Genomic DNA, 27,847 nt, shown 5'->3' with positions numbered 1-27,847 from the left:
TCGCAAGCGGGTCAATGTTGGGCGCATGCATGGTGAGTGACAGCACGCCCCCTTTGGTGGGCGTGCCGGGGGCGTGGCTGCCAGACGGAGGCGTTCTCATGGGAACGCCTACCGTCTGGGTCCGGTCCCACTGACATCACTAGTGATGTCAGTGGGAGTGATTTTGGCTCTGATAGAGCCAAAATCACTCCAGGGCTTGCGGTCACCGAGACCCTACCGCAGGGTCTCGTTGCAAGCCCGATGGTAGCGATGGACTTGACCATCGCGACCATCATCATGGACGCTCGCATAAGCTGTGGGTGGTAACCCACAGCTATGCGAGCGTCCAAGAGGCCGCTCCATTTTTAGGCAGGAGGGCCCTGATTCAGAGCGAGCGCTCTGGTCACAGCGTCCGGCTCTGAATCAGGCCCTCATTCACATAAGGGATGAATATTCGGAGAACTAAACTCTGTCTCTGCAGATGTATATACTGGAACATATAGAATATTTGAGGAGTAACTTCACCATGACCTCTGTGCTTTGGAGAACGTTCTGGTATCCGGCCGGATTAAGGGCGATCCCGCTGGGGTTGGTGTATACCCCGTGGATGTGCAGGACACTCAGTTTCTTCTTCTCCTGAGCCCATTCTAGCACCTGGTAAGAAAACATTTCAGTCTCATGGAGGGAAAGAGGCGGCACTGGTAATGGTGCCTCATGTGGGGAACATTTTATATCTGTCAACACAACTGTACCTCTTCTGAGCAGCTAGAGAACCAAAGCGCTGTGAGGGCATGATTCAGAGCCGCTCGTAAGCGGCCGCTCGTTCGTTCCGAGTGATGTTCGCACATCTGCGCATGCGTATGGGTTGTAATACGCATGCGCGAACCAGTCAGTGCAGTCGAAATTCATGTGCTCGCAAAATAGCGAATGCCTGCTAATTTGAGTGACAGGAGGAGGCGTATGTGGGTGGTAACAGGGGAAGGTGCTTGAAAACGGGGAGTGGAGATCCGAACGCAGGCGTGCTTAAAGGTCAAAACGGGCGTTTTAAGGGTAGCATAATTAACAAAGCAGCGTCATCGACCACGTCAGTTGGTTGTATTTTAGCCAGAACTGCTTGCATGATTGTGGTAGGAAAATGCTACCACAAGAATAGCGAGCAGTTCATACGCCTTTCGATGTACTCGATTAATCTAATAGCGGAGATGACGTATGATGCGAGCGGCCAGGGGGCGTTTTTTACAAAAAAGCGAGCACATGTTTCGTTCGATCGTTCAGACATAGAGGCGTCAACAGACCGCAAAGAGCGAGCGCTTAATTTAAATATCCGGCCCCTTTTTCAGAACGACCGTCCGCAAATAGCGTCCGGCTCTGAATCAGGCCCTAAGTGCAGAAAGCTAAAGGGTTGTCCGATGAAAATATGACGTTGGTTGGGCTCAGGGGCAGACAACAGGCAGTTAACGGGGATAACTGTTATGATACCTGATTAACTCCTGCACTGTCGAAACCTAAACAGAGTGCTCTTCATCAATAACAACCTCCTTTCCTGGAACACACATTTGTTCATAGGGTACTCGGCTGCCACATGGATTTCGCACTTAAAGTAATAACAGTGACAGAGCACAGGCATCAAAATATAGATATGGGAATGTGACACTTTAAGAACTCATATAGGGAACTACACCTAGGGGGTAAACTTACTAAGATGGGAGTTCTATTAAGAAGTGATTTTGCCCATAGCAACCAATCAGATACTACTTCTTATTTATCTAGCACCTTCTAGAAGATAATACCTGGAATCTGATTGGTTGCTATGGGCAACATCACTTCTTAATAGAACACCCATCTTAGTAAATTTACCCCCCTAAATTCTCCGAAAGTCTCCCATCTAGGAATAAACCCAAGTCCTTACTGCTTAGCTTCCAAAACTAGACAGAAGAAGTCTGTGTAAAGCGAATTGATGTAGTAATTCAAATAATGCTTCTAATAAGCTAGTACAAACAAGGTTTCAATTTAGCTATTTAAAATAAAGCAGCTACCAAAAGGGTATGCAGTTATATTTTCACTACACTGATAATATTTACAATCTTAAGCAATAGTAACAATTCCAGAATGATAACTCAATAAACATGAGAGAAATTGCAAAACTCAGCAACTTTTTTAGATATGCAGCAAACTGCAGGATAACACATTTCAGAACACATGGACTATCCAGAGTAGTATATAAGCCAGGTGTACATCTGCTAACAATAATATGTAATAGAATGTATCCAGGATACTTAGCAGATGAAGAAACCAGCAATCCTTCCTAGGCAGCTTGCAAACAGCTAGTAACAAGGGATCAGGCAATACATGGAATCCTGTAAGAGACTCAGCCAGAACAGAACAACCCACACCGGCCCAAGAGCCAGCACCCAATTAAAACTACTGGCAAACCAATCACAGTCAACCAGGACAACGCCCAGGCTGACATCATCACAACAGGTGAACAAGCAAGCAACCATTCCAATGATTCAGTTTAGACTCGACCAATTGAGTACAGATTACTAGGTCCACTAGCAACATTTTTAAGGGTTTCTTTCACTCCTCATCCTACCCCTGCCAAAAAATAACTTACTAAAGGGAACAATTCTAGTGGATACAGTGGCAGTAGCATCTATGGGCCACAAGCCAACTCTTGTGGAAGCTACAGTAGACTGGCAAAGAGCTGGACGGGAACACTGAGTTCTCAATGCATAGGGTAGTCAGCCTATCCATTTTTCAGGTCACAAGTGAAACACCACTGCCGGGAAATCTGCTACCATGAAAGGGGCAAGAGTGTTCTGCAAAACCGTAGGCAACAAACGCCATAAATGCTACCAGTGTGTATATTCTCCTGTGGCATACCACTAAGGCACTAACCTGTAAGCCCGGTCTTACCTTCTTTTCATCTGAGAGGTCTATGGACTCCAACTGTTTTCCCTGCTGAAACGCGTAGATCTCCAGCAAGTTGTCAAAATTGGTTGTAAGGACCAAGGCACCATGTTCCATCAGCTGCAACACGGACTGTAATATCTGCTTCCCTGAGTCTTCCATCTTGGACTCGAGGTCATCAAATACTTCATATAAGCAGTCCTTGAAGAAGGTGGAGCGTTTGTTACTTGTACGCTACAGAGACAAAAGGAAATGAGCAGAAGAGTTAGGTGACAGCGGTTTATAACACACAGATAATTGCTTTTTATAAGCAGGACTGAAGAAACCTCGAGTTTAGAGTTATAGAAAAGTGACTATTATATGTGGTTTTAAAATCAGTCACAACTCATAGGCCTCATTCCTGCAGCAAAAACACAACTTTAAGTTCTCTGGAAGCCTATTAAACATGTTTTTATGCAGATAGTCCAAAATATATGTAAGTGACTGGACCTATACACGAGTTTATACTTTGCTTCACGTTCTTTATGTCATGGCAGCCTTCAGAAACATTTAACACATGCTAAAAAGTAACATTTCTATGGGAACCCTCGCTTAGTGCCTGTGAATGCCATCAGCAAGCTTCCAACATTACGCGTTTCACAGATTACCAGAGCACTTGCCATACAGTACAGTACGGCTTATGGTTTTATATTTGGTCTAATAACCTGGTCACTGGGAATCCCCATTAAGTTACTTGAATTGTTTGTCCCTTTCAAGACATTACTTTATTTATTTTTTTTAGAGGCCATTTTACATTGGATCTTCCAGAGTAATAAATATATGGGGAAAGGGAAAATACTGGGGTATCCGAAGAACACAAAGCAGTTAAATCAATACACTAAGGGTGAGATGTATCAAGCCTTGGAGATAGATAAAGCAGAGAAGTTACGCAAAGCACCCAATCAGCTTAATTTATCTAGCCCAGTCTTTGAAGTAACAGAAGTTGATTGGTTGCTTTGGGCAACTGCTCCACTATATGTCTCTCTAAGATTTGATACATCTCCCCTTAGATGTGGCATATTCAAAAGTTTGGGATCCATTAAGCAATGGGGAAGGAGGTGGAACGGTTATGTGCCACCTAGTAGCATAGAGTATTGTCTGGTTAGAATTAAGGGCCTGAGGGCCTGATTCAGAGCCGGACGCTCAGACCAGAGCGCTCGCTCTGAATCAGGGCCCTCCTACATAAAAATGGAGCGGCCTCTTGGACGCTCGCATAGCTGTGGGTTACCACCCACAGCTATAGCGAGCGTCCATGATGATGGTCGCGAAGGTCAAGACCATCGCGACCATCGGGCTTGCGACGAGACCCTGCGGTAGGGTCTCGCTGCCGCAAGCCCTGGAGTGATTTTGGCTCTATCAGAGCCAAAATTACTCCCACTGACATCACCAGTGATGTCAGTGGGGCCGGACCCAGACGGTAGGCGTTCCCATGCAGCAGTGATGTCACAGACATAGCTGATACTCTGTAACTCACATGTCACAGCTGCTGGGCCTCATTCCTGTATTCTGCAGCTCTATCCCAAAGCACCAGGGACAGTTCCCAGGAACACAGACATAGCTGATACTCTGTAACTCACATGTCACAGCTGCTGGGCTCATTCCTGTATTCTGCAGCTCTATCCCAAAGCACCAGGGACAATTCCCAGGAACACAGACATAGCTGATACTCTGTAACTCACATACAGCTGCTGGGCTCATTCCTGTATTCTGCAGCTCTATCCCAAAGCACCAGGGACAATTCCCAGGAACACAGACATAGCTGATACTCTGTAACTCACATGTCTCAGCTGCTGGGCTCATTCCTGTATTCTGCAGCTCTATCCCAAAGCACCAGGGACAGTTCCCAGGAACACAGACATAGCTGATACTCTGTAACTCACATGTCACAGCTCCTGGGCTCATTCCTGTATTCTGCAGCTTTATCCCAAAGCACCAGGGACCTCGATTAGAGCAGGAAGCTCCCTGGGGCTTGCGGTTGCCGAGACCCAACCTTAGAGTCTCGTCACAAGCCCTGATGGTCGCGATGGTCTTGACCATCGCGACCATCACCCTGGTCGGTCGCTAAAGCTGTGGGTGGTAACCCACAGCTTAGCTAGCGACCAGGAGGCCGCACTTAAAAAATCAAGCGGCCGCCCTCATTCAGAGAGAGCGATCGCTTCTTGCGACCGCCTCTGAATGAGGGCATATATCTGAGCTGAACGAGTTCTGCTGGGGGGGAGAAGGGGGGCCGGAGTGATCTTTATAGCCAGAACAGAAGTCTGTTAGCCAAGTACCCCAAGACATTTGGAAGCTGTCATTGCTGCCAAAAGGAGGCATTATAGAGTACTGACTGGCAGCTACCCAAACCTACACACGTGGCACATTAACGGTTTTATTTTATTCAGTCAGCTAAACTTCAGACAATTAATGACTATAAGTCGTAGTGATGCAATACATTGTGCATACATAGGCCTGTAAAAGTGAGTGGCCTGCATGGACGTGCAGTCAGGGTAGCCAGGGGAGGCAGATCCTCCCTTGTCATACTCTTGATATTTGATATAATTGATTAAAAACTTTTGTTTATTGTAATCATTTTTATAGTTAACACTCACCAGCTTTCTGGAGCTCCCTGGAACTGCAGGGAGACCAGAGAGATGAAGCAGCAACAGCTCAGCCTCGCTTTTGTATAGTCAGACACTGCTTGCAGAGCTGAGGGTGGGGCCACACCTTGGGCAGTAAGCTGCACAGAAAGAGAGCTAATAGAGGCATGCCTCTGGGTATGGGGGTGTGCCTTGAGCACTGATGGACATCTTGGATGTCTCATGTGACCAGGGAGTGCACTGCAGTGTTTAGAGATCGGAACTGTCAGCAGCAGCAAGAGAAGACACAGTGATGCAGGTAGGAGAATCAATGGATACTTAAGCTTAGTGTAGTGAGAGGCGAGTTACAGTGAGTAGGGGATGAGACAGCACTCAGACCCATCTCCATGTGTGCCACTTTTCTAAATCTGACCATGGTGGACAAGCATCTGCATACCACTGTATCTGTGTGTATAATTGTGTATAGTAGAATACAAAATACATATATACATTATACAGTATATCTCATATCCTGACTTCACTGACCGGAGACAGCTTCTGGATGAGGTCATGAGCCACATGAATCAGATTCTTGTCCTTATGGAGACATTTCTGGATTTTCTTGCTCTCTTCTTCTTCTAGAAAGTTAAAGTCATTAGCAGCATCGAGCAGGGCCTGGATTAACCCATTCCAAGACTTCAGTGCAGGAACCTGGGGTGCTACAGCTGCGCTGATTCCTGTTCCGATGACTAACACCAGCTCCTGGGGTTTCTTGTTTTTTAGGCTTGGTAACAGCTTTCTGGAAAACACAAGATCCAGGGGGGAGATGCACTAAGCCTTGGAGTGTGATAAAATGGGGAGAGATAAAGTACCAACCAATCAGCTCCTGTCATTTTTCAAACACAGCATGTAACATGACAGTTAGGAGCTGATTGACTGGTACTTTACCTCTCCACTTTATCACTCTCCAAAGGTTTTAGTGCATCTCCCCACCAGTCTGATAGAATCAGTACCATGTGCCAACATTGGCAGCACCCAAGGCGTCTACAATGACATACTGTGACTACCGCCGTTACAGGGTAATAATATAACTAATGACAGGCGGCCTGCTTCTCACTGCCAGGCTGGGGAAACTACTGGACAATGATCGGTTTATGACTTCAGAAGACATTTGTGATTATGAAGGCAGTACAAGTTGTACTAAAAATGGGCTCAATGAAAAGAAATGGAATCATTTATCAATATGTGAATTGGTGATTTGGCTGACGGCAGAGACAAGGAGCAGGGGACTAAGGCCCTCATTCAGAGCCGGACGCTCTGAGCAGAGCGCTCGCTCTGAATGAGGGCCGTCCTCCATAAAACTGGAGCGTCTTCCTGGATGCTCGTATAGCTGTGGGTCACCACCCACAGCACATACGAGCGTGCAGGATGATGGTCGCGATGGTCTTGACCATCGCGACCATCGCCAGTGCGACCAGAAGCCTGTGGTCGGGTTTTTCGACCACAAGCCCTGGAGTGATTTTGGCTCTATCAGAGCCAAAATCACTCCCACTGACATCACTAGTGATGTCAGTGGGGCCGGCTTCTGACGGTAGGCATTCCCTTGGGAACGCCTCCGTCTGGCAGGCACGCCCACCAAAGGGGGCGTGCTGTCAATCAACATCGACAGCACGCCCCCTTTGATCAGACACAACGAGCGAAGTAAAGTCCTTCGCTCGTCGCGTCTGGCGCATGCGCACGACGGAGCTCCATCCGTCGTGCGCATGCGCAGTGCACACCATCGACCCACTTGCGAGCGGACAGCCACTTGCGAGTGGGTCTGAATGAGGCCCTAAGATACATGGGGATTGTAGGGATTAGAAGATGGGTGCTGGTTGTTGGGAGCAGAGGAGGGACGGTGACCTTTGAAATTATTTGTACTGTTGTAACTGAGTTTACAAATACAGTGCTTCAATAAAGAAACAATTAATATAAAAAAAGAAATATGGATTACCTTGTATTGTACAAAGGGATGCCCGAGTAATGGGAGTAATGTGGGGCTGATGGCCAAGGATTGATGATAACCTGTACTTGGAAATACAGGGTCCAAATCCCAGTGACTAGAGCACTGGGATTAGCACAGGGATGACCACCATGGCATTGTGGGTAGAGATTGAGTTTGGAGTATGCTGATGACTGGAGAATTAGGTTTTGAAGTTATGATTTGGATTAGAATGTGGTTGCTTTGGGATTAGTTGATGACTAGAACCCTGGTCCTTGGGATTGGACAATGTTTTATGACTGCTGCATTTTTAATTGGTATTTGAATAGAACTGTTCTGGAGACTGAGATCAGAAGGAATGAGGACTGTTGTATTGGGGTTTGGTATTACCGTAAAAGTGATGGCTGTTGTTTTAGAGTTACATTATGGGTGACTTGGACACAGGTGTTGCTATTAGAGCAATATGATGACTGTTGGATTAGGGTTACAGTATCGGGCAGGGTGGGGCGCCCTGCTAAAATAGCCTAGTGGGAACGCTATTACAGTATGGGTGACTGGGACACAGGTGACTGGGATTAGAGCAGGTGTGATGACTGTTGGATTAGGGTTACAGTACAGGTGACAGACACAGGTGACTGGGATAAGAGCAGGTGTGATGACTGTTGGATTAGGGTTACAGTACAGGTGACAGACACAGGTGACTGGGATTAGAGCAGGTGTGATGACTGTTGGATTAGGGTTACTATACAGGTGACAGACACTGGTGACTGGGATTAGAGCAGGTGTGATGACTGTTGGACTAGGGTTACAGTATGGGTGACTGGGACACAAGTGACTGGGATTAGAGCAGGTGTGATGACTGTTGGACTAGGGTTATAGTATGGGTGACTGGGACACAAGTGACTGGGATTAGAGCAGGTGTGATGACTGTTGGATTAGGGTTACAGTATGGGTGACTGGGACAGGTGACTGGGATTAGAGCAGGTGTGATGACTGTTGGATTAGGGTTACTATACAGGTGACAGACACAGGTGACTGGGATTAGAGCAGGTGTGATGACTGTTGGATTAGGGTTACAGTATGGGTGACTGGGACACATGTGACTGGGATTAGAGCAGGTGTGATGACTGTTGGATTAGGGTTACAGTATGGGTGACTGGGACACAGGTGACTGGGATTAGAGCAGGTGTGATGACTGTTGGATTAGGGTTACAGTATGGGTGACTGGGACACATGTGACTGGGATTAGAGCAGGTGTGATGACTGTTGGATTAGGGTTACAGTATGGGTGACTGGGACACAGATGACTGGGATTAGAGCAGGTGTGATAACTGTTGGATTAGGGTTACAGTATGGGTGACTGGGACACAGATGACTGGGATTAGAGCAGGTGTGATGACTGTTGGATTAGGGTTACAGTACAGGTGACTGGGACACAGGTGACTGGGATTAGAGCAATATGATGACTGTTGGATTAGGGTTACAGTATCGGGCAGGGTGGGGCGCCCTGCTAAAATAGCCTAGTGGGAACGCTATTACAGTATGGGTGACTGGGACACAAGTGACTGGGATTAGAGCAGGTGTGATGACTGTTGGACTAGGGTTATAGTATGGGTGACTGGGACACAAGTGACTGGGATTAGAGCAGGTGTGATGACTGTTGGATTAGGGTTACAGTATGGGTGACTGGGACAGGTGACTGGGATTAGAGCAGGTGTGATGACTGTTGGATTAGGGTTACTATACAGGTGACAGACACAGGTGACTGGGATTAGAGCAGGTGTGATGACTGTTGGATTAGGGTTACAGTATGGGTGACTGGGACACATGTGACTGGGATTAGAGCAGGTGTGATGACTGTTGGATTAGGGTTACAGTATGGGTGACTGGGACACAGGTGACTGGGATTAGAGCAGGTGTGATGACTGTTGGATTAGGGTTACAGTATGGGTGACTGGGACACATGTGACTGGGATTAGAGCAGGTGTGATGACTGTTGGATTAGGGTTACAGTATGGGTGACTGGGACACAGATGACTGGGATTAGAGCAGGTGTGATAACTGTTGGATTAGGGTTACAGTATGGGTGACTGGGACACAGATGACTGGGATTAGAGCAGGTGTGATGACTGTTGGATTAGGGTTACAGTACAGGTGACTGGGACACAGGTGACTGGGATTAGAGCAATATGATGACTGTTGGATTAGGGTTACAGTATCGGGCAGGGTGGGGCGCCCTGCTAAAATAGCCTAGTGGGAACGCTATTACAGTATGGGTGACTGGGACACAGGTATTGGAATTAGAGCAGACATGATGACTGTTGGATTAGGGTTACAGTACAGGTGACAGACACTGGTGATTGGGATTAGAGCAGGTGTGATGCCTGTTGGATTAGGGTTGTAGTATGGGTGACTGGGACACAAGTGACTGGGATTAGAGCAGGTGTGATGACTGTTGGATTAGGGTTACAGTACAGGTGACAGACACAGGTGACTGGGATTAGAGCAGGTGTGATGACTGTTGGATTAGGGTTACAGTACAGGTGACAGACACAGGTGACTGGGATTAGAGCAGGTGTGATGACTGTTGGATTAGGGTTACAGTACAGGTGACAGACACAGGTGATTGGGATTAGAGCAGGTGTGATGACTGTTGGATTAGGGTTACTATACAGGTGACAGACACAGGTGACTGGGATTAGAGCAGGTGTGATGCCTGTTGGACTAGGGTTACAGTATGGGTGACTGGGACACAAGTGACTGGGATTAGAGCAGGTGTGATGACTGTTGGACTAGGGTTATAGTATGGGTGACTGGGACACAGATGACTGGGATTAGAGCAGGTGTGATGACTGTTGGACTAGGGTTATAGTATGGGTGACTGGGACACAAGTGACTGGGATTAGAGCAGGTGTGATGACTGTTGGATTAGGGTTACAGTACAGGTGACTGGGACAGGTGACTGGGATTAGAGCAGGTGTGATGACTGTTGGATTAGGGTTACTATACAGGTGACAGACACAGGTGACTGGGATTAGAGCAGGTGTGATGACTGTTGGATTAGGGTTACAGTATGGGTGACTGGGACACATGTGACTGGGATTAGAGCAGGTGTGATGACTGTTGGACTAGGGTTATAGTATGGGTGACTGGGACACAAGTGACTGGGATTAGAGCAGGTGTGATGACTGTTGGATTAGGGTTACAGTATGGGTGACTGGGACAGGTGACTGGGATTAGAGCAGGTGTGATGACTGTTGGATTAGGGTTACAGTACAGGTGACTGGGACAGGTGACTGGGATTAGAGCAGGTGTGATGACTGTTGGATTAGGGTTACTATACAGGTGACAGACACAGGTGACTGGGATTAGAGCAGGTGTGATGACTGTTGGATTAGGGTTACAGTATGGGTGACTGGGACACATGTGACTGGGATTAGAGCAGGTGTGATGACTGTTGGATTAGGGTTACAGTATGGGTGACTGGGACACAGGTGACTGGGATTAGAGCAGGTGTGATGACTGTTGGATTAGGGTTACAGTATGGGTGACTGGGACACATGTGACTGGGATTAGAGCAGGTGTGATGACTGTTGGATTAGGGTTACAGTATGGGTGACTGGGACACAGATGACTGGGATTAGAGCAGGTGTGATAACTGTTGGATTAGGGTTACAGTATGGGTGACTGGGACACAGATGACTGGGATTAGAGCAGGTGTGATGACTGTTGGATTAGGGTTACAGTACAGGTGACTGGGACACAGGTGACTGGGATTAGAGCAATATGATGACTGTTGGATTAGGGTTACAGTATCGGGCAGGGTGGGGCGCCCTGCTAAAATAGCCTAGTGGGAACGCTATTACAGTATGGGTGACTGGGACACAGGTATTGGAATTAGAGCAGACATGATGACTGTTGGATTAGGGTTACAGTACAGGTGACAGACACTGGTGATTGGGATTAGAGCAGGTGTGATGCCTGTTGGATTAGGGTTGTAGTATGGGTGACTGGGACACAAGTGACTGGGATTAGAGCAGGTGTGATGACTGTTGGATTAGGGTTACAGTACAGGTGACAGACACAGGTGACTGGGATTAGAGCAGGTGTGATGACTGTTGGATTAGGGTTACAGTACAGGTGACAGACACAGGTGACTGGGATTAGAGCAGGTGTGATGACTGTTGGATTAGGGTTACAGTACAGGTGACAGACACAGGTGATTGGGATTAGAGCAGGTGTGATGACTGTTGGATTAGGGTTACTATACAGGTGACAGACACAGGTGACTGGGATTAGAGCAGGTGTGATGCCTGTTGGACTAGGGTTACAGTATGGGTGACTGGGACACAAGTGACTGGGATTAGAGCAGGTGTGATGACTGTTGGACTAGGGTTATAGTATGGGTGTCTGGGACACAAGTGACTGGGATTAGAGCAGGTGTGATGACTGTTGGATTAGGGTTACAGTATGGGTGACTGGGACAGGTGACTGGGATTAGAGCAGGTGTGATGACTGTTGGATTAGGGTTACAGTACAGGTGACTGGGACAGGTGACTGGGATTAGAGCAGGTGTGATGACTGTTGGATTAGGGTTACTATACAGGTGACAGACACAGGTGACTGGGATTAGAGCAGGTGTGATGACTGTTGGATTAGGGTTACAGTATGGGTGACTGGGACACATGTGACTGGGATTAGAGCAGGTGTGATGACTGTTGGATTAGGGTTACAGTATGGGTGACTGGGACACAGGTGACTGGGATTAGAGCAGGTGTGATGACTGTTGGATTAGGGTTACAGTATGGGTGACTGGGACACATGTGACTGGGATTAGAGCAGGTGTGATGACTGTTGGATTAGGGTTACAGTATGGGTGACTGGGACACAGATGACTGGGATTAGAGCAGGTGTGATAACTGTTGGATTAGGGTTACAGTATGGGTGACTGGGACACAGATGACTGGGATTAGAGCAGGTGTGATGACTGTTGGATTAGGGTTACAGTACAGGTGACTGGGACACAGGTGACTGGGATTAGAGCAATATGATGACTGTTGGATTAGGGTTACAGTATCGGGCAGGGTGGGGCGCCCTGCTAAAATAGCCTAGTGGGAACGCTATTACAGTATGGGTGACTGGGACACAGGTATTGGAATTAGAGCAGACATGATGACTGTTGGATTAGGGTTACAGTACAGGTGACAGACACTGGTGATTGGGATTAGAGCAGGTGTGATGCCTGTTGGATTAGGGTTGTAGTATGGGTGACTGGGACACAAGTGACTGGGATTAGAGCAGGTGTGATGACTGTTGGATTAGGGTTACAGTACAGGTGACAGACACAGGTGACTGGGATTAGAGCAGGTGTGATGACTGTTGGATTAGGGTTACAGTACAGGTGACAGACACAGGTGACTGGGATTAGAGCAGGTGTGATGACTGTTGGATTAGGGTTACAGTACAGGTGACAGACACAGGTGATTGGGATTAGAGCAGGTGTGATGACTGTTGGATTAGGGTTACTATACAGGTGACAGACACAGGTGACTGGGATTAGAGCAGGTGTGATGCCTGTTGGACTAGGGTTACAGTATGGGTGACTGGGACACAAGTGACTGGGATTAGAGCAGGTGTGATGCCTGTTGGACTAGGGTTATAGTATGGGTGACTGGGACACAAGTGACTGGGATTAGAGCAGGTGTGATGACTGTTGGATTAGGGTTACAGTATGGGTGACTGGGACAGGTGACTGGGATTAGAGCAGGTGTGATGACTGTTGGATTAGGGTTACTATACAGGTGACAGACACAGGTGACTGGGATTAGAGCAGGTGTGATGACTGTTGGACTAGGGTTATAGTATAGGTGACTGGGACACAGATGACTGGGATTAGAGCAGGTGTGATGACTGTTGGACTAGGGTTATAGTATGGGTGACTGGGACACAAGTGACTGGGATTAGAGCAGGTGTGATGACTGTTGGATTAGGGTTACAGTATGGGTGACTGGGACAGGTGACTGGGATTAGAGCAGGTGTGATGACTGTTGGATTAGGGTTACAGTACAGGTGACTGGGACAGGTGACTGGGATTAGAGCAGGTGTGATGACTGTTGGATTAGGGTTACTATACAGGTGACAGACACAGGTGACTGGGATTAGAGCAGGTGTGATGACTTGGATTAGGGTTACAGTATGGGTGACTGGGACACATGTGACTGGGATTAGAGCAGGTGTGATGACTGTTGGATTAGGGTTACAGTATGGGTGACTGGGACACAGGTGACTGGGATTAGAGCAGGTGTGATGACTGTTGGATTAGGGTTACAGTATGGGTGACTGGGACACATGTGACTGGGATTAGAGCAGGTGTGATGACTGTTGGATTAGGGTGACAGTATGGGTGACTGGGACACAGATGACTGGGATTAGAGCAGGTGTGATAACTGTTGGATTAGGGTTACAGTATGGGTGACTGGGACACAGATGACTGGGATTAGAGCAGGTGTGATGACTGTTGGATTAGGGTTACAGTACAGGTGACTGGGACACAGGTGACTGGGATTAGAGCAGGTGTGATGACTGTTGGATTAGGGTTACAGTACAGGTGACTGGGACACAGGTGACTGGGATTAGAGCAATATGATGACTGTTGGATTAGGGTTACAGTATCGGGCAGGGTGGGGCGCCCTGCTAAAATAGCCTAGTGGGAACGCTATTACAGTATGGGTGACTGGGACACAGGTATTGGAATTAGAGCAGACATGATGACTGTTGGATTAGGGTTACAGTACAGGTGACAGACACTGGTGATTGGGATTAGAGCAGGTGTGATGCCTGTTGGATTAGGGTTGTAGTATGGGTGACTGGGACACAAGTGACTGGAATTAGAGCAGGTGTGATGACTGTTGGATTAGGGTTACTATACAGGTGACAGACACAGGTGACTGGGATTAGAGCAGGTCTGATGACTGTTGGATTAGGGTTACAGTACAGGTGACAGACACTGGTGATTGGGATTAGAGCAGGTGTGATGACTGTTGGATTAGGGTTACTATACAGGTGACAGACACTGGTGATTGGGATTAGAGCAGGTGTGATGACTGTTGGATTAGGGTTACTATACAGGTGACAGACACAGGTGACTGTGATTAGAGCAGGTGTGATGCCTGTTGGACTAGGGTTATAGTATGGGTGACTGGGACACAAGTGACTGGGATTAGAGCAGGTGTGATGACTGTTGGATTAGGGTTACAGTACAGGTGACAGACACAGTTGACTGGGATTAGAGCAGGTGTGATGACTGTTGGATTAGGGTTACAGTACAGGTGACAGACACAGGTGACTGAGATTAGAGCAGGTGTGATGCCTGTTGGATTAGGGTTGTAGTACAGGTGACAGACACAGGTGACTGGGATTAGAGCAGGTGTGATGACTGTTGGACTAGGGTTATAGTATGGGTGACTGGGACACAAGTGACTGGGATTAGAGCAGGTGTGATGACTGTTGGATTAGGGTTACTATACAGGTGACAGACACAGGTGACTGGGATTAGAGCAGGTGTGATGACTGTTGGATTAGGGTTACAGTACAGGTGACAGACACAGGTGACTGGGATTAGAGCAGGTGTGATGACTGTTGGATTAGGGTTACAGTACAGGTGACAGACACAGGTGACTGAGATTAGAGCAGACATGATGACTGTTGGATTAGGGTTACAGTACAGGTGACAGACACTGGTGATTGGGATTAGAGCAGGTGTGATGCCTGTTGGATTAGGGTTGTAGTATGGGTGACTGGGACACAAGTGACTGGAATTAGAGCAGGTGTGATGACTGTTGGATTAGGGTTACTATACAGGTGACAGACACAGGTGACTGGGATTAGAGCAGGTCTGATGACTGTTGGATTAGGGTTACAGTACAGGTGACAGACACTGGTGATTGGGATTAGAGCAGGTGTGATGACTGTTGGATTAGGGTTACTATACAGGTGACAGACACTGGTGATTGGGATTAGAGCAGGTGTGATGACTGTTGGATTAGGGTTACTATACAGGTGACAGACACAGGTGACGGGGATTAGAGCAGGTGTGATGCCTGTTGGACTAGGGTTATAGTATGGGTGACTGGGACACAAGTGACTGGGATTAGAGCAGGTGTGATGACTGTTGGATTAGGGTTACAGTACAGGTGACAGACACAGGTGACTGGGATTAGAGCAGGTGTGATGACTGTTGGATTAGGGTTACAGTACAGGTGACAGACACAGGTGACTGAGATTAGAGCAGGTGTGATGCCTGTTGGATTAGGGTTGTAGTACAGGTGACAGACACAGGTGACTGGGATTAGAGCAGGTGTGATGACTGTTGGACTAGGGTTATAGTATGGGTGACTGGGACACAAGTGACTGGGATTAGAGCAGGTGTGATGACTGTTGGATTAGGGTTACTATACAGGTGACAGACACAGGTGACTGGGATTAGAGCAGGTGTGATGACTGTTGGATTAGGGTTACAGTACAGGTGACAGACACAGGTGACTGGGATTAGAGCAGGTGTGATGACTGTTGGATTAGGGTTACAGTACAGGTGACAGACACAGGTGACTGAGATTAGAGCAGACATGATGACTGTTGGATTAGGGTTACAGTACAGGTGACAGACACTGGTGATTGGGATTAGAGCAGGTGTGATGACTGTTGGATTAGGGTTACTATACAGGTGACAGACACAGGTGACTGGGATTAGAGCAGGTGTGATGCCTGTTGGATTAGGGTTACAGTATGGGTGACTGGGACACAAGTGACTGGAATTAGAGCAGGTGTGATGACTGTTGGATTAGGGTTACTATACAGGTGACAGACACAGGTGACTGGGATTAGAGCAGGTGTGATGACTGTTGGATTAGGGTTACTATACAGGTGACAGACACAGGTGACTGGGATTAGAGCAGGTGTGATGACTGTTGGATTAGGGTTACAGTACAGGTGACAGACACAGGTGACTGGGATTAGAGCAGGTGTGATGACTGTTGGATTAGGGTTACAGTACAGGTGACAGACACAGGTGACTGAGATTAGAGCAGACATGATGACTGTTGGATTAGGGTTACAGTACAGGTGACAGACACTGGTGATTGGGATTAGAGCAGGTGTGATGACTGTTGGATTAGGGTTACTATACAGGTGACAGACACAGGTGACTGGGATTAGAGCAGGTGTGATGCCTGTTGGATTAGGGTTACAGTATGGGTGACTGGGACACAAGTGACTGGAATTAGAGCAGGTGTGATGACTGTTGGATTAGGGTTACTATACAGGTGACAGACACAGGTGACTGGGATTAGAGCAGGTGTGATGACTGTTGGATTAGGGTTACTATACAGGTGACAGACACAGGTGACTGGGATTAGAGCAGGTGTGATGACTGTTGGATTAGGGTTATAGTATGGGTGACTGGGACACAAGTGACTGGGATTAGAGCAGGTGTGATGACTGTTGGATTAGGGTTACAGTACAGGTGACAGACACAGGTGACTGAGATTAGAGCAGACATGATGACTGTTGGATTAGGGTTACAGTACAGGTGACAGACACTGGTGATTGGGATTAGAGCAGGTGTGATGACTGTTGGATTAGGGTTACTATACAGGTGACAGACACAGGTGACTGGGATTAGAGCAGGTGTGATGACTGTTGGACTAGAGTTATAGTATGGGTGACTGGGACACAAGTGACTGGAATTAGAGCAGGTGTGATGACTGTTGGATTAGGGTTACTATACAGGTGACAGACACAGGTGACTGGGATTAGAGCAGGTGTGATGACTGTTGGATTAGGGTTACTATACAGGTGACAGACACAGGTGACTGGGATTAGAGCAGGTGTGATGACTGTTGGATTAGGGTTACTATACAGGTGACAGACACAGGTGACTGGGATTAGAGCAGGTGTGATGACTGTTGGATTAGGGTTACAGTACAGGTGACAGACACAGGTGACTGGGATTAGAGCAGGTGTGATGACTGTTGGATTAGGGTTACAGTACAGGTGACAGACACAGGTGACTGAGATTAGAGCAGACATGATGACTGTTGGATTAGGGTTACAGTACAGGTGACAGACACTGGTGATTGGGATTAGAGCAGGTGTGATGACTGTTGGATTAGGGTTACTATACAGGTGACAGACACAGGTGACTGGGATTAGAGCAGGTGTGATGCCTGTTGGATTAGGGTTACAGTATGGGTGACTGGGACACAAGTGACTGGAATTAGAGCAGGTGTGATGACTGTTGGATTAGGGTTACTATACAGGTGACAGACACAGGTGACTGGGATTAGAGCAGGTGTGATGACTGTTGGATTAGGGTTACTATACAGGTGACAGACACAGGTGACTGGGATTAGAGCAGGTGTGATGACTGTTGGATTAGGGTTACAGTACAGGTGACAGACACAGGTGACTGGGATTAGAGCAGGTGTGATGACTGTTGGATTAGGGTTACAGTACAGGTGACAGACACTGGTGATTGGGATTAGAGCAGACATGATGACTGTTGGATTAGGGTTACTATACAGGTGACAGACACTGGTGACTGAGATTAGAGCAGACATGATGACTGTTGGATTAGGGTTACAGTACAGGTGACAGACACTGGTGATTGGGATTAGAGCAGGTGTGATGACTGTTGGATTAGGGTTACTATACAGGTGACAGACACAGGTGACTGGGATTAGAGCAGGTGTGATGCCTGTTAGACTAGAGTTATAGTATGGGCGACTGGGACACAAGTGACTGGGATTAGAGCAGGTGTGATGACTGTTGGATTAGGGTTACAGTACAGGTGACAGACACAGGTGACTGGGATTAGAGCAGGTGTGATGACTGTTGGATTAGGGTTACAGTACAGGTGACAGACACTGGTGATTGGGATTAGAGCAGGTGTGATGACTGTTGGATTAGGGTTACTATACAGGTGACAGACACTGGTGATTGGGATTAGAGCAGGTGTGATGACTGTTGGATTAGGGTTTCTATACAGGTGACAGACACAGGTGACTGGGATTAGAGCAGGTGTGATGCCTGTTGGACTAGGGTTATAGTATGGGTGACTGGGACACAAGTGACTGGGATTAGAGCAGGTGTGATGACTGTTGGATTAGGGTTACAGTACAGGTGACAGACACAGGTGACTGAGATTAGAGCAGACATGATGACTGTTGGATTAGGGTTACAGTACAGGTGACAGACACTGGTGATTGGGATTAGAGCAGGTGTGATGACTGTTGGATTAGGGTTACTATACAGGTGACAGACACAGGTGACTGGGATTAGAGCAGGTGTGATGACTGTTGGACTAGAGTTATAGTATGGGTGACTGGGACACAAGTGACTGGAATTAGAGCAGGTGTGATGACTGTTGGATTAGGGTTACTATACAGGTGACAGACACAGGTGACTGGGATTAGAGCAGGTGTGATGACTGTTGGATTAGGGTTACTATACAGGTGACAGACACAGGTGACTGGGATTAGAGCAGGTGTGATGACTGTTGGATTAGGGTTACAGTACAGGTGACAGACACAGGTGACTGGGATTAGAGCAGGTGTGATGACTGTTGGATTAGGGTTACAGTACAGGTGACAGACACTGGTGATTGGGATTAGAGCAGGTGTGATGACTGTTGGATTAGGGTTACTATACAGGTGACAGACACTGGTGATTGGGATTAGAGCAGGTGTGATGACTGTTGGATTAGGGTTACTATACAGGTGACAGACACAGGTGACTGGGATTAGAGCAGGTGTGATGACTGTTGGATTAGGGTTACAGTATGGGTGACTGGGACACAAGTGACTGGGATTAGAGCAGGTGTGATGACTGTTGGATTAGGGCTACAGTACAGGTGACAGACACAGGTGACTGAGATTAGAGCAGACATGATGACTGTTGGATTAGGGTTACAGTACAGGTGACAGACACTGGTGATTGGGATTAGAGCAGGTGTGATGACTGTTGGATTAGGGTTACTATACAGGTGACAGACACAGGTGACTGGGATTAGAGCAGGTGTGATGACTGTTGGACTAGAGTTATAGTATGGGTGACTGGGACACAAGTGACTGGAATTAGAGCAGGTGTGATGACTGTTGGATTAGGGTTACTATACAGGTGACAGACACAGGTGACTGGGATTAGAGCAGGTGTGATGACTGTTGGATTAGGGTTACTATACAGGTGACAGACACAGGTGACTGGGATTAGAGCAGGTGTGATGACTGTTGGATTAGGGTTACTATACAGGTGACAGACACAGGTGACTGGGATTAGAGCAGGTGTGATGACTGTTGGATTAGGGTTACAGTACATGTGACAGACACAGGTGACTGGGATTAGAGCAGGTGTGATGACTGTTGGATTAGGGTTACAGTACAGGTGACAGACACTGGTGATTGGGATTAGAGCAGACATGATGACTGTTGGATTAGGGTTACTATACAGGTGACAGACACTGGTGACTGAGATTAGAGCAGACATGATGACTGTTGGATTAGGGTTACAGTACAGGTGACAGACACTGGTGATTGGGATTAGAGCAAGTGTGATGACTGTTGGATTAGGGTTACTATACAGGTGACAGACACAGGTGACTGGGATTAGAGCAGGTGTGATGCCTGTTAGACTAGAGTTATAGTATGGGCGACTGGGACACAAGTGACTGGGATTAGAGCAGGTGTGATGACTGTTGGTTTAGGGTTACAGTACAGGTGACAGACACAGGTGACTGGGATTAGAGCAGGTGTGATGACTGTTGGATTAGGGTTACAGTACAGGTGACAGACACTGGTGATTGGGATTAGAGCAGACATGATGACTGTTGGATTAGGGTTACTATACAGGTGACAGACACTGGTGACTGAGATTAGAGCAGACATGATGACTGTTGGATTAGGGTTACAGTACAGGTGACAGACACTGGTGATTGGGATTAGAGCAGGTGTGATGACTGTTGGATTAGGGTTACTATACAGGTGACAGACACTGGTGATTGGGATTAGAGCAGCTGTGATGACTGTTGGATTAGGGTTACTATACAGGTGACAGACACAGGTGACTGGGATTAGAGCAGGTGTGATGCCTGTTGGACTAGGGTTATAGTATGGGTGACTGGGACACAAGTGACTGGGATTAGAGCAGGTGTGATGACTGTTGGATTAGGGTTACAGTACAGGTGACAGACACAGGTGACTGGGATTAGAGCAGGTGTGATGACTGTTGGATTAGGGTTACAGTACAGGTGACAGACACAGGTGACTGGGATTAGAGCAGGTGTGATGCCTGTTGGATTAGGGTTGTAGTACAGGTGACAGACACAGGTGACTGGGATTAGAGCAGGTGTGATGACTGTTGGACTAGGGTTATAGTATGGGTGACTGGGACACAAGTGACTGGGATTAGAGCAGGTGTGATGACTGTTGGATTAGGGTTACTATACAGGTGACAGACACAGGTGACTGGGATTAGAGCAGGTGTGATGACTGTTGGATTAGGGTTACAGTACAGGTGACAGACACAGGTGACTGGGATTAGAGCAGGTGTGATGACTGTTGGATTAGGGTTACAGTACAGGTGACAGACACAGGTGACTGAGATTAGAGCAGACATGATGACTGTTGGATTAGGGTTACAGTACAGGTGACAGACACTGGTGATTGGGATTAGAGCAGGTGTGATGACTGTTGGATTAGGGTTACTATACAGGTGACAGACACAGGTGACTGGGATTAGAGCAGGTGTGATGCCTGTTGGATTAGGGTTACAGTATGGGTGACTGGGACACAAGTGACTGGAATTAGAGCAGGTGTGATGACTGTTGGATTAGGGTTACTATACAGGTGACAGACACAGGTGACTGGGATTAGAGCAGGTGTGATGACTGTTGGATTAGGGTTACTATACAGGTGACAGACACAGGTGACTGGGATTAGAGCAGGTGTGATGACTGTTGGATTAGGGTTACTATACAGGTGACAGACACAGGTGACTGGGATTAGAGCAGGTGTGATGACTGTTGGATTAGGGTTACAGTACAGGTGACAGACACAGGTGACTGGGATTAGAGCAGGTGTGATGACTGTTGGATTAGGGTTACAGTACAGGTGACAGACACTGGTGATTGGGATTAGAGCAGACATGATGACTGTTGGATTAGGGTTACTATACAGGTGACAGACACTGGTGACTGAGATTAGAGCAGACATGATGACTGTTGGATTAGGGTTACAGTACAGGTGACAGACACTGGTGATTGGGATTAGAGCAGGTGTGATGACTGTTGGATTAGGGTTACTATACAGGTGACAGACACAGGTGACTGGGATTAGAGCAGGTGTGATGCCTGTTAGACTAGAGTTATAGTATGGGCGACTGGGACACAAGTGACTGGGATTAGAGCAGGTGTGATGACTGTTGGATTAGGGTTACAGTACAGGTGACAGACACAGGTGACTGGGATTAGAGCAGGTGTGATGACTGTTGGAAGAGGGTTACAGTACAGGTGACAGACACTGGTGATTGGGATTAGAGCAGACATGATGACTGTTGGATTAGGGTTACTATACAGGTGACAGACACTGGTGACTGAGATTAGAGCAGACATGATGACTGTTGGATTAGGGTTACAGTACAGGTGACAGACACTGGTGATTGGGATTAGAGCAGGTGTGATGACTGTTGGATTAGGGTTACTATACAGGTGACAGACACTGGTGATTGGGATTAGAGCAGGTGTGATGACTGTTGGATTAGGGTTACTATACAGGTGACAGACACAGGTGACTGGGATTAGAGCAGGTGTGATGCCTGTTGGACTAGGGTTATAGTATGGGTGACTGGGACACAAGTGACTGGGATTAGAGCAGGTGTGATGACTGTTGGATTAGGGTTACAGTACAGGTGACAGACACAGGTGACTGAGATTAGAGCAGACATGATGACTGTTGGATTAGGGTTACAGTACAGGTGACAGACACTGGTGATTGGGATTAGAGCAGGTGTGATGACTGTTGGATTAGGGTTACTATACAGGTGACAGACACTGGTGATTGGGATTAGAGCAGGTGTGATGACTGTTGGATTAGGGTTACTATACAGGTGACAGACACAGGTGACTGGGATTAGAGCAGGTGTGATGCCTGTTGGACTAGGGTTATAGTATGGGTGACTGGGACACAAGTGACTGGGATTAGAGCAGGTGTGATGACTGTTGGATTAGGGTTACAGTACAGGTGACAGACACAGGTGACTGGGATTAGAGCAGGTGTGATGCCTGTTGGATTAGGGTTGTAGTACAGGTGACAGACACAGGTGACTGGGATTAGAGCAGGTGTGATGACTGTTGGACTAGGGTTATAGTATGGGTGACTGGGACACAAGTGACTGGGATTAGAGCAGGTGTGATGACTGATGGATTAGGGTTACAGTACAGGTGACAGACACAGGTGACTGAGATTAGAGCAGACATGATGACTGTTGGATTAGGGTTACAGTACAGGTGACAGACACTGGTGATTGGGATTAGAGCAGGTGTGATGACTGTTGGATTAGGGTTACTATACAGGTGACAGACACAGGTGACTGGGATTAGAGCAGGTGTGATGCCTGTTGGATTAGGGTTACAGTATGGGTGACTGGGACACAAGTGACTGGAATTAGAACAGGTGTGATGACTGTTGGATTAGGGTTACTATACAGGTGACAGACACAGGTGACTGGGATTAGAGCAGGTGTGATGACTGTTGGATTAGGGTTACTATACAGGTGACAGACACAGGTGACTGGGATTAGAGCAGGTGTGATGACTGTTGGATTAGGGTTACTATACAGGTGACAGACACAGGTGACTGGGATTAGAGCAGGTGTGATGACTGTTGGATTAGGGTTACAGTACAGGTGACAGACACAGGTGACTGGGATTAGAGCAGGTGTGATGACTGTTGGATGAGGGTTACAGTACAGGTGACAGACACTGGTGATTGGGATTAGAGCAGACATGATGACTGTTGGATTAGGGTTACTATACAGGTGACAGACACTGGTGACTGAGATTAGAGCAGACATGATGACTGTTGGATTAGGGTTACAGTACAGGTGACAGACACTGGTGATTGGGATTAGAGCAGGTGTGATGACTGTTGGATTAGGGTTACTATACAGGTGACAGACACAGGTGACTGGGATTAGAGCAGGTGTGATGCCTGTTAGACTAGAGTTATAGTATGGGCGACTGGGACACAAGTGACTGGGATTAGAGCAGGTGTGATGACTGTTGGATTAGGGTTACAGTACAGGTGACAGACACAGGTGACTGGGATTAGAGCAGGTGTGATGACTGTTGGATTAGGGTTACAGTACAGGTGACAGACACTGGTGATTGGGATTAGAGCAGACATGATGACTGTTGGATTAGGGTTACTATACAGGTGACAGACACTGGTGACTGAGATTAGAGCAGACATGATGACTGTTGGATTAGGGTTACAGTACAGGTGACAGACACTGGTGATTGGGATTAGAGCAGGTGTGATGACTGTTGGATTAGGGTTACTATACAGGTGACAGACACTGGTGATTGGGATTAGAGCAGGTGTGATGACTGTTGGATTAGGGTTACTATACAGGTGACAGACACAGGTGACTGGGATTAGAGCAGGTGTGATGCCTGTTGGACTAGGGTTATAGTATGGGTGACTGGGACACAAGTGACTGGGATTAGAGCAGGTGTGATGACTGTTGGATTAGGGTTACAGTACAGGTGACAGACACAGGTGACTGAGATTAGAGCAGACATGATGACTGTTGGATTAGGGTTACAGTACAGGTGACAGACACTGGTGATTGGGATTAGAGCAGGTGTGATGACTGTTGGATTAGGGTTACTATACAGGTGACAGACACAGGTGACTGGGATTAGAGCAGGTGTGATGACTGTTGGACTAGAGTTATAGTATGGGTGACTGGGACACAAGTGACTGGAATTAGAGCAGGTGTGATGACTGTTGGATTAGGGTTACTATACAGGTGACAGACACAGGTGACTGGGATTAGAGCAGGTGTGATGACTGTTGGATTAGGGTTACTATACAGGTGACAGACACAGGTGACTGGGATTAGAGCAGGTGTGATGACTGTTGGATTAGGGTTACTATACAGGTGACAGACACAGGTGACTGGGATTAGAGCAGGTGTGATGACTGTTGGATTAGGGTTACAGTACAGGTGACAGACACTGGTGATTGGGATTAGAGCAGGTGTGATGACTGTTGGATTAGGGTTACTATACAGGTGACAGACACTGGTGATTGGGATTAGAGCAGGTGTGATGACTGTTGGATTAGGGTTACTATACAGGTGACAGACACAGGTGACTGGGATTAGAGCAGGTGTGATGACTGTTGGATTAGGGTTACAGTATGGGTGACTGGGACACAAGTGACTGGGATTAGAGCAGGTGTGATGACTGTTGGATTAGGGTTACAGTACAGGTGACAGACACAGGTGACTGAGATTAGAGCAGACATGATGACTGTTGGATTAGGGTTACAGTACAGGTGACAGACACTGGTGATTGGGATTAGAGCAGGTGTGATGACTGTTGGATTAGGGTTACTATACAGGTGACAGACACAGGTGACTGGGATTAGAGCAGGTGTGATGACTGTTGGACTAGAGTTATAGTATGGGTGACTGGGACACAAGTGACTGGAATTAGAGCAGGTGTGATGACTGTTGGATTAGGGTTACTATACAGGTGACAGACACAGGTGACTGGGATTAGAGCAGGTGTGATGACTGTTGGATTAGGGTTACTATACAGGTGACAGACACAGGTGACTGGGATTAGAGCAGGTGTGATGACTGTTGGATTAGGGTTACTATACAGGTGACAGACACAGGTGACTGGGATTAGAGCAGGTGTGATGACTGTTGGATTAGGGTTACAGTACAGGTGACAGACACAGGTGACTGGGATTAGAGCAGGTGTGATGACTGTTGGATTAGGGTTACAGTACAGGTGACAGACACTGGTGATTGGGATTAGAGCAGACATGATGACTGTTGGATTAGGGTTACTATACAGGTGACAGACACTGGTGACTGAGATTAGAGCAGACATGATGACTGTTGGATTAGGGTTACAGTACAGGTGACAGACACTGGTGATTGGGATTAGAGCAGGTGTGATGACTGTTGGATTAGGGTTACTATACAGGTGACAGACACAGGTGACTGGGATTAGAGCAGGTGTGATGCCTGTTAGACTAGAGTTATAGTATGGGCGACTGGGACACAAGTGACTGGGATTAGAGCAGGTGTGATGACTGTTGGATTAGGGTTACAGTACAGGTGACAGACACAGGTGACTGGGATTAGAGCAGGTGTGATGACTGTTGGATTAGGGTTACAGTACAGGTGACAGACACTGGTGATTGGGATTAGAGCAGACATGATGACTGTTGGATTAGGGTTACTATACAGGTGACAGACACTGGTGACTGAGATTAGAGCAGACATGATGACTGTTGGATTAGGGTTACAGTACAGGTGACAGACACTGGTGATTGGGATTAGAGCAGGTGTGATGACTGTTGGATTAGGGTTACTATACAGGTGACAGACACTGGTGATTGGGATTAGAGCAGGTGTGATGACTGTTGGATTAGGGTTACTATACAGGTGACAGACACAGGTGACTGGGATTAGAGCAGGTGTGATGCCTGTTGGACTAGGGTTATAGTATGGGTGACTGGGACACAAGTGACTGGGATTAGAGCAGGTATGATGACTGTTGGATTAGGGTTACAGTACAGGTGACAGACACAGGTGACTGGGATTAGAGCAGGTGTGATGACTGTTGGATTAGGGTTACAGTACAGGTGACAGACATAGGTGACTGGGATTAGAGCAGGTGTGATGCCTGTTGGATTAGGGTTGTAGTACAGGTGACAGACACAGGTGACTGGGATTAGAGCAGGTGTGATGACTGTTGGACTAGGGTTATAGTATGGGTGACTGGGACACAAGTGACTGGGATTAGAGCAGGTGTGATGACTGTTGGATTAGGGTTACTATACAGGTGACAGACACAGGTGACTGGGATTAGAGCAGGTGTGGTGACTGTTGGATTAGGGTTACAGTACAGGTGACAGACACAGGTGACTGGGATTAGAGCAGGTGTGATGACTGTTGGATTAGGGTTACAGTACAGGTGACAGACACAGGTGACTGAGATTAGAGCAGACATGATGACTGTTGGATTAGGGTTACAGTACAGGTGACAGACACTGGTGATTGGGATTAGAGCAGGTGTGATGACTGTTGGATTAGGGTTACTATACAGGTGACAGACACAGGTGACTGGGATTAGAGCAGGTGTGATGCCTGTTGGATTAGGGTTACAGTATGGGTGACTGGGACACAAGTGACTGGAATTAGAGCAGGTGTGATGACTGTTGGATTAGGGTTACTATACAGGTGACAGACACAGGTGACTGGGATTAGAGCAGGTGTGATGACTGTTGGATTAGGGTTACTATACAGGTGACAGACACAGGTGACTGGGATTAGAGCAGGTGTGATGACTGTTGGATTAGGGTTACTATACAGGTGACAGACACAGGTGACTGGGATTAGAGCAGGTGTGATGACTGTTGGATTAGGGTTACAGTACAGGTGACAGACACAGGTGACTGGGATTAGAGCAGGTGTGATGACTGTTGGATTAGGGTTACAGTACAGGTGACAGACACTGGTGATTGGGATTAGAGCAGACATGATGACTGTTGGATTAGGGTTACTATACAGGTGACAGACACTGGTGACTGAGATTAGAGCAGACATGATGACTGTTGGATTAGGGTTACAGTACAGGTGACAGACACTGGTGATTGGGATTAGAGCAGGTGTGATGACTGTTGGATTAGGGTTACTATACAGGTGACAGACACAGGTGACTGGGATTAGAGCAGGTGTGATGCCTGTTAGACTAGAGTTATAGTATGGGCGACTGGGACACAAGTGACTGGGATTAGAGCAGGTGTGATGACTGTTGGATTAGGGTTACAGTACAGGTGACAGACACAGGTGACTGGGATTAGAGCAGGTGTGATGACTGTTGGATTAGGGTTACAGTACAGGTGACAGACACTGGTGATTGGGATTAGAGCAGACATGATGACTGTTGGATTAGGGTTACTATACAGGTGACAGACACTGGTGACTGAGATTAGAGCAGACATGATGACTGTTGGATTAGGGTTACAGTACAGGTGACAGACACTGGTGATTGGGATTAGAGCAGGTGTGATGACTGTTGGAT

General features: G+C 47.3%; 1 protein-coding gene across 1 annotated transcript in view; it reads right to left on the bottom strand.

The window, feature by feature from the left end:
• The window catches only part of LOC148513520 (protein FAM118B-like), an 80,522-nt gene that overhangs the window by 17,272 nt on the left and 35,403 nt on the right, over window positions 1–27,847 (bottom strand). The window contains exons 3-5 of the mRNA XM_088481870.1: window positions 6,033–6,285; window positions 2,896–3,123; window positions 505–633 (exon numbers count right to left, since the gene is read on the bottom strand). Of these exons, the coding sequence (XP_088337996.1) occupies window positions 505–633; window positions 2,896–3,123; window positions 6,033–6,285 (610 nt within the window). The remainder of the gene's footprint in view (window positions 1–504; window positions 634–2,895; window positions 3,124–6,032; window positions 6,286–27,847) is intronic.

Source organism: Taudactylus pleione, unplaced genomic scaffold (genome assembly GCF_031769625.1).
Source record: "Taudactylus pleione unplaced genomic scaffold, aTauple2 ptg000278l, whole genome shotgun sequence".
Taxonomy (NCBI): domain Eukaryota; kingdom Metazoa; phylum Chordata; class Amphibia; order Anura; family Myobatrachidae; genus Taudactylus; species Taudactylus pleione.
The sequence above is the reverse complement of the archived record's forward strand: the minus strand, read 5'-3'. Positions and strand labels throughout refer to the sequence as shown.